At 39.5% G+C, this 8,449-nt stretch overlaps 1 protein-coding gene across 3 annotated transcripts in view; it reads right to left on the bottom strand.

Annotated features, from left to right (window-relative positions):
* Positions 1 to 2,477: 2,477 nt before the first annotated feature.
* Positions 2,478 to 8,449, bottom strand: part of fat3a (FAT atypical cadherin 3a) — a 167,837-nt gene continuing 161,865 nt past the window's right edge. For 2 of the 3 annotated variants that reach the window (XM_079885844.1, XM_079885845.1), the window contains one exon: positions 2,484 to 5,903. In XM_079885844.1, the coding sequence (XP_079741970.1) occupies positions 5,395 to 5,903 (509 nt within the window). In that variant the 3' untranslated portion in view covers positions 2,484 to 5,394. Of the gene's footprint in view, positions 5,904 to 7,187; positions 7,224 to 8,449 lie in introns of all 3 variants that reach the window. The other variant, XM_079885843.1, reaches the window with a different exon arrangement.

The raw sequence follows: 8,449 nt of genomic DNA, 5'->3' as shown, positions 1-8,449 counted from the left end.
GTTCCTGCGGTGCGAACATGCCGACATCCGGGTACTTTAGCCAATAGTTCTAGGAACTGTGAAAAGGTTCCTCCGGTCGGAAAGCGGCTATAGTTAGGCTAAAGGAGGTGGAGCAGAAGCTCAAAGTCCATCCTTTAAACAAGTCAGTGTGAAAAACCATGATGAAACCTCTCAAGGGAAGACGTGGACTGGCGACTGGAGGAGCAATGGTTCTACCTCCTGACGCTCCGCCACCTGCGGGAACAGGAGGAGACTCTACTTTGTTCCAAGAGAAGTTATGACGCTATCTCACAATGCTGGACAAAGCTACCAAAGACAATCATAAGAAAGTGCGAGAAGCTCAACAGCAATGGGATGAAAAACACAACATTCCACACATTCCTGAGTTAGGCAGTTTTGTTATGGTCAAACGTATTGCTAGGAAAGGATTAGAACCTTGGTGGGAGGGACCATATGAGATACTCTTAACAACTGATACAAGTGTTTGCCTTAAAGGGAAGGGTGTAGGAACAGATAGATGGAATCATCAGTCACAAGTTAAACCTTGCTTAGTTTCTGCTTCCATTTCAGGAATCAAGTCCATTGACATTGATTAGAGATGGTTGTAAGTTATTCTCGACACGAGGCATATCGATAGAACCGAGAATGGGAAATACGGAGTGAAATAGGAGATTTTGTACACTACACTATTTACAAAACACAACCTAACAAACATTTAACACTGGCTTACTGATTTTCAACCCCAAGGGATATAGGACCCTTTAACATCAACGTTTATTTTAGTTTGTTGTTTTGCCAGGAACTGGAGGGGTTAATCACTGTGCTCCGACAAGATGTATTAGTTTTTCTTTTCTTAGATGATTGGGGTTTATTTTAAATGCATACACATAGATGTTAAATGAGTATGCGGGAACATAACATGGGTTGGGGTTCTTTGTTGATTTGTTTTGTTTTTGTTCTCGTTTCTATTTCTATTCTTCTGTCCTTTATGTGTATTTCTTGGTCTATTTCTCCTCCTCACTATCGCTTCATTAGGTGGCCACTGGTGGAGTGACGGTGTGGAACGGACTGTCGTAGTTCCAGAGGAGGGACTGAAGACTAAAATTTCATCATTTAATATTGTTTTTAGTATTATTATTACTTTTTATTAATATTCATAATCAGTAGTATTATGTATCTGTATTATTACTTTTTATATAAATTCATAATCATTGTATTTTATGAATCATACTGTTCTTGAATACATATGTGTGGGAGAGACTTTGGGATAAGCTATAGACTGCATGTGAGAGAGTGTGTGCTGGAGTAAGACTGAAAGTATATGCAGTGTATAGTTTCCACCGGGATTGGATTTACATTCCATGTTAATGGAAACGATATGTTCCTCTGGTACTGTGTTCCCATGGTAATGTAGTTTTTTTTTGGGCAGTAGCATATAAAGCCCAAGCTCTTTGTCCAGAGGACAGGGAGAAGATGACGGGAAGCTGGAATGAAGACCTTTGTTTGGTCCATTGTCACTCCCTCCTATGTCTTATATTATAAAAATAAATAAATAAATAAATAAGAGATCTCTTGACAGAATAACTGGTGTCTGTTTCCATGAAATTAAACAATAACAGAGGAAAAGCAAGATTTTTAAATCTACAGATGCAATATTATAATATATTATAACTTGGTAACACTTAACAATAAGGTAAATTAGTTAACATTAGTTAATGTATTAACAAACATGAACTAACAATGAACAATACATTTGTTACAGTATTTATTAATCTTTGTTAATGTTAGTTAATAAAAATACATTGTTCATTGTTTGTTCATGTTAGTTCACAGTGCATTAACTACTGCTAACAATTAGCACATGTAAATAATGTATTAGTAAATGTCGAAGAAGTATTGTTCATTCTTAGTTCATGTTAACTAAGATAGTTAACTAATGTTAACTAATGAACCTTATTGTAAAGTGTTACCTGTGATTACAATTATTCCTGAGACCATACAAATTATTATAGGGTGAATTAGAAAGTATAATTAATGCATTGAAAATACTTTGATGCATTTTATAAAAGTATATAAAAAATATGTATAAATGCTTGGTTACACTTTATTTTAAGGTGTCATTGTTATTGTTATACATTTAAGAACTGAGTAATATTAATTAACTACATGTACTTACTTTAGGGTTAGGGTAGGATTAGGGTTTGGTTGAGGGTTAGTTGCATGTAATTATGCATAATTTACTGTTATTACTATGGTAAGTACATGTAACCTATGTAACAAGGACACTGTAAAATAAAGTGTTACCAAATGCTTTAAGTAAAGGGTTACCAAAACATTTTTTTAAGAAAGTGAACCAAAAAAAAAAGAGACATTTAGTAAGAAGAAAGTAAACATTGATTTGTATGTTGTCTTCAAGAAAATCACTCATAAACTTAAAAAGGATATTCAGTTTGATCAATATTCTTTTTTTTTATTTTAGCATTGATAAAAAATAAAATAAAAAAAACAGCAAAAACAAACAAAAATCCAGGATTGAAGAAAAGCATTTTACACACACGTAATACTGTTTTGCACAGTCAACAGAACAACATGAATCAAATATGAAATTAAAACGAATCAAACAAACAAATGAATAAAAATAAACCCCCCTGCACAAAGGTGGCAGAAGCAATTCCCTTTTCTATAATATAAACTTGGTGAAACAAAATAAAAATACAATACAAAAAAAGATGAGCAGAAAAACTGATATTTTGAAAAAGTAAAACGCAGTTTTCTACAATGAAGAAAGGAGCAGCAAAAAAAAAAAAGATGCACACAAGCCAAAGCATGTGCGCGCACATCTGTTAAAAATGTCAGCAAAGTTACGTGAGTTTGCGTGTTTGTCCTTTTCGTCCATGCCAAACGCTCGCAGGATGTACAAACCCTGCCATGATTGCAGTTCAATATCTACAAAATCTGGATTTGAACAACTTACTTATATACACTGTACAACAATTTGTCAAAATTACAGCTTTTACAAAAAAATTGATCCGCCCAATGGCATTCAAAATTACAGTGCGCGCTCTCAAATCAGCTCACGGCAAACACCCCAATCATGTTCCCTTCGGGGTAAAATGCCATTCCAATCCAAAGTTGGTCCACAATATCATTCCTCTCTCCCTCGTTCTCCTTTTGATTTATATTTTATTGATTTTCACTTTCTATACATTGCATCTTTTATTCAGTATTCCGTTTCAGGACTTGGCATTTCCCTCTTTTCTGACTTGCTGTTATTGCTTTCGCTCTCTCATTCCGCTCCTTTCTCTCTGGTTTGGATCGGTAAAGAACCGGAGGAGGTTTGGACTGCAAGCTACTACAGGCATGTGTCATTCTTGCATTGTAAGTGCCTGTGAACACACAAACATTATTGGACACTGTGATGATATTCTGGTTATGGCTTTCTGATATGCAATTGTGGAAAAAAAAAGGGGGGAGACGTAAATTACAGAAGAGAGTCGCCCACGTTCCATTAAAACACTCACACGCATCGAAATGATCAGCTTGAAAAATAGTGCTATTCAGGATCCGATTAATGCTTCACACGAAAGACGACGCTGCTACCAGTCCAGGGACTTAAATATGGCATGACAGAATTATTTCAGACAGGGCCGCTGTAAATCTGAACATACTGTATCGTCCATTAGTTTAGTGCAAAAAAGTCAATGCATTACAAAAAAAACTAAAAAAAAAAACTAAAAAAATAAATTTTGGGAAGATACAGAAAACATGTGCTTTTTGACCATTTATAGACGACGGATTCAAATTCATGTTCTGTTCCAAAACATAGTGAGCTGCCTTCTAAGGTGGCTTCCGAACTGAGATGGTCACTCATAAATGAGCGATTTGGAACGATCTACAAGGAAAGCAACTAAACAGAATATTATTTTGCTGAAACAAACAAACAAACAAACAGAAATGGCTTAAACCAGCCTAGGGTGGCTGGCCGGTCTCCCAGCCTGACCAAGCTGGTTACACTGATGTTTTTTGGGAGTTTTTTATAGGGGGTTTGGGCTCTTGGGAAACCAGCTGGCTGACCAGCTAAACATCTCCTTGCTGAGAGAACTGTGAAACTAGTTTAAACCAGTTAAGACTAGGTTGGTTTAAGTCTTGGTTTTCTTCAGCAGAGATGTAGAGTTTGATGCATCACACATAGATATTGCCTAAGAGTTATTTTTAAAAATTATATACAACCATTTTTTTTTATTGAATGAAATCTAAGTATATTTATAGTCGACATTCGACATGCTAGACTTGTCCGCCATCTTGGATTCATTGTTTTTTGCAATCCATTCTGGTAAGTAAATGTGCAATGCCACCTCAGAATTTTAACGAGTTCATCGTTTTGTATTTAAATGTATACGCTGTTTTTTTTTTTAATTTAGGTTGGCTATGCCCTAAACTAAAATATATTTGAAATACATTTATTTTATGCAAAGTATACTACAACTACATTTACATATTTATGTACTTAATATAAATACCCTGCAATTGTACTTTTGATATACTAAACTGATAAACTTAAAGTCTGCTAAATTGGAACAACTATTTTGTACTTAATGTACTTTAGTTATCCAGAAATAGTCCAACTAAAGATATACTTAAGTGTATTTGATTGGGCTAAAGTGGAACTATTGCAAGTATAGGTTCACTTTAAATATCTTGCATAGATATTATACAGAGATCATTCTATCCTTACTAATAGTGATATCAAATCACATTTTAGGCTTAATATTAAGACGTGCATTGTAAGCACTCCAAATAAAGTTTAATTATAATATTTATATCAGTTAAGTCTCAAGCGATATGTCAGTAAATATGTTAATGGATTTGTAGTATACTTAGTATGAAATAAAAGTATGTTAAATACATTAATGACTATTGTTGATTTTTATTTTAAGTTTTGTTTATATAAAATAAAAATGTAAACAATTTGGACAAATGAGGCATCTTAAAAGGCAGCGTAAAGCGGTCTACGTAGGTAGCTCACAAGGTTTTAGAACAGATCCAGGTTTTAAACTCACAAACGGCAGCACCAAACAAATAAGGAACCGGACGGAACAATGAAATGCACCAGGGCGATTTCTGAAAACACATCTACAGATCATTGGTCTCCGTTCACTATTACGTTTCTTGTTGCTTTAATCGTATGGTCTCCACCCATGACATCACTTTCGCCACTTCCTGTGCTTTAATTAGTGGGCTGCTCATGCAGAGGGCAGCGCTGAGAGTCCGTCTGTGGCGTCGGCAGTCCTCCGTCTCGCTTTAGTCTCGCAGTCGCGAGAGTTTGGTGTCCTTTATGTCTGAAAACACGTCCTGCTAATGTCAGTAACTGCGTCTTTAGTTCCCGGTGGCGTGTCAGACCTCAGTCTGCTGTGTATGCGGGTGCATGTGCGCGTCCTCCAAACTGTCCAAGCTTCCTCCCGTCTCAGAGTCTTCGAACCCACAGGGCACGGAGGAAACGTCGGAGGCAGAGGAGGCGTTGACAGACAGGCGCCCGTCCCTGCCTGTGAAAGTGCTAAACTCCTCCCCAGCGGAGCCGAGCGGCAGCTGATGCGGGGGCAGGTATTGGCTGGGGTGGAAGTGTGGGCGGGGCTTGCGGTCCCCGCTCAGCGTGCTCTCTCTCGAGGCGTGTTGATTGGAGGGTGAGGTGTCGAATTCCTCGGTGGGAAGGGGCGGGGGAAGCTGGTCCTGGGACATAAACTCCTCCTCCTGAGGAGGCGGGTAGTCACTGTCGATGTCGAACCCGCCGAGGTAATAGTCAGATTCTAAAGTCACGCCCACTTCGCTGGTCTCATAGGTGGGGACTTCCTCGATGTCAGGTAGGCGTGTATTCGGCAGCCAATCGGAAGTGTCCCAGTGGTATGCTGGAGAAACAGGAAACAGGAAGTTAGTAAACATCGAGTGAACGAACAGCTAACGGGGTCCTTCGGTAGGTTCGGAATCGTGTTGGGCTGCATGCTCGACCATTCTGAAGAGAGGTTAACAGGTTAGATTTCGGTCCTGTCCCAAATGATACACTTGTCGAGAACGTAGGGTGTCCCATTTGCAACCTATACTCATTGGAAAAACGTGCGTCTATCTGCAATTTAGTAAAACTCTAAAAACGTACCTATATATACAATTGACTAATGAACACTAGTTGCAGTAAAAAAAAAAACTAAAAAAAAAAACTATTCCTGTTCACACAAAGTATGATTACAGGGGCAGATTATCGATTAATAAAGACTTATTTTCAAGGGGTTCATTGCACAATACTATGTTATGATTTCGAAACCACACTGTAATTTTTGTAAAAGTTCAAAATGAAACAGATGAAAGTACGTTTTACAAGAAAATACTATTTCAGTCTTTCTAATTTTCAAGTTTAATTCAATGTTACTTGCCATATATTTGTAATTATTTGCGAAATTTACTCGCAATTTCTCAAAATTGTGAGATATCGCCCAGAGATTTCGGCGCAGGCACATTTTTCGAATGAGTCTGGGAGTCCCATTTGTGATGTGTTTTTGGGGGGATTTGGGACAGGAACATTATACTGAACATTTCCACATGCAGGTCTTGCTGGAGTGAGTGGACATGCCTGCAAGGTGATCAAAGACACAGCCAGGGGTCAAGAGGTCAAGGTTCAGAGGACGTGTTGTTGACACAAGCGAAACATTCATCAAAAATGCAAACCAAAATAAATGAAGGTGAGGATTGCATGCAGCGATGCATGAAACACAGAAGCGCAGGGACGCACACGCACACAAACACACACAGACTGTACACGACCTAATCCTCGCTATCAGAAAACATCGATATCAAACAAAAGAAAAACACAAAGTCAGCAATGGAAGCACTGCGGAGGAAGAGACAGACGGAAAAGAGAGGAAAGGGGTGACGGAGGACTGCAGGTACTCTGATGTGTGCGTGCGTGTGAGAGCGTGCGTGTGTGTGTGTGTGTGTGTGCGCTCATCGACAAAGAGCATCTCGCTGCTGGATGATGTGACACTTCCCAGAATGCAATAGCTCAGTTTGTCAGCAATACGGAAAGGGAGAGCGAGAGAGGAAGGAATAGACAGAGAACAAAGTCTGAAAAAAGGAAGGAGTGCAAGAACTCCGGGAGATTTAGCTGAACAAAGCAGGAGGAAAGAGAGAATGTGAATCACCTCTGTTGAAGTTTTGACCTTGATCCATAACGGACACTGGTAGGCAGAAAAGAAGCAGAAAGACAGAGAAAGACAGATTTGTGGGTCAGCACCAAACCCATCCTATACCCTGAACTGTGTTTATGTACAAACTAGGGATGTCCCGATCCGATCACATGATCGGAAATCGGGCCCGATCACGTGTTTTCAGACTCGATCGGAATCGGACGTTACCTCCCGATCAGGACTCGGATATATATATTCTCATTATTTTTTAACACATCAATATTTATGCGGTGGCACAGAGTTACGCCGGTTTCACATTGCACGCGTTAGTAAGCAGCGCAGGAGCAGTGCGTATGGTGAGCAGGAGCAGGACACGTGCGTTTTGCTTTCACACTAGCAGCGTTTGTCACGCGCGGCTGAACCGCGGGTTGTGTAGGCTACATACTCCATAATGGATAAGTTGGCATTGCTTTTTTTCGTTTTCAAATACATTTAAGAGAAAAGACTTGTCAAGGAGCTTATTTTATTAATAATTTCATTTATATAACTTTTGTTTCATCTTTGATTTTAAAATTATGGCAACAAGTTTGTTTTTGGACATTTGTTTTCTTTTTAAATTGCTGTTGGTCATTTGATTGACTGTTTAAAACACAATAGATATCATCAATGCACTTTTTGGATAAAACTGCGGTGTATTTTGGCCATGATCAATGTATTGTCACTTTAATTCAGCAAAAGCGGCGCAGCAAAAATAGACTCGGCGCCGAAACGATCGCGGCACTGCTGCTCTGCTCTACTACGCACTGCCGCGCCGCCTCTGCGCGCGGTGTGAATGCTCTAAAGCCTGGTTTAATCTGGTAACATGGGCGGCGAAAAAAAATACGCACTGCACGCTCTGCTAAAGGCCTCATTATACTTCTGCGTCGGACCTACGCCGGAGCCTATACGCCGTAGGCAACGTGTTGGTTTTAATTTATACTTCTGTGTCGTTGTCCGCGTTGACGCGCACCTAGGGAGCGTGTGAAACCCCGAGGGAGGGGTTCTGGCAGACCAATCACCGCGCTTGTGTCCGCGTAGAATTGACGCGTTGTTACATTTTTGGAGAGGTGCACGTCAGGGTACGCCGTAGGGTACGCGCGCTACACACAGCCTACGACGTAGCTACGGCGGCAGTTCGACGCAGAAGTATAAAACAGGCTTAACAGTGCAGTGTGAAACCGGCGTAAGAGTTAGGAGTGCAGTTCCTAAAAGCACATTACTGGCTTTGCAAACACTGT

The sequence above is a fragment of the Squalius cephalus genome, assembly GCF_949319135.1.
Source record: "Squalius cephalus genome assembly, chromosome: 11".
Taxonomy (NCBI): Eukaryota; Metazoa; Chordata; class Actinopteri; order Cypriniformes; family Leuciscidae; genus Squalius; species Squalius cephalus.
Note: the sequence above shows the minus strand (reverse complement) of the source record. Positions and strands in the feature narration are given on the sequence as shown.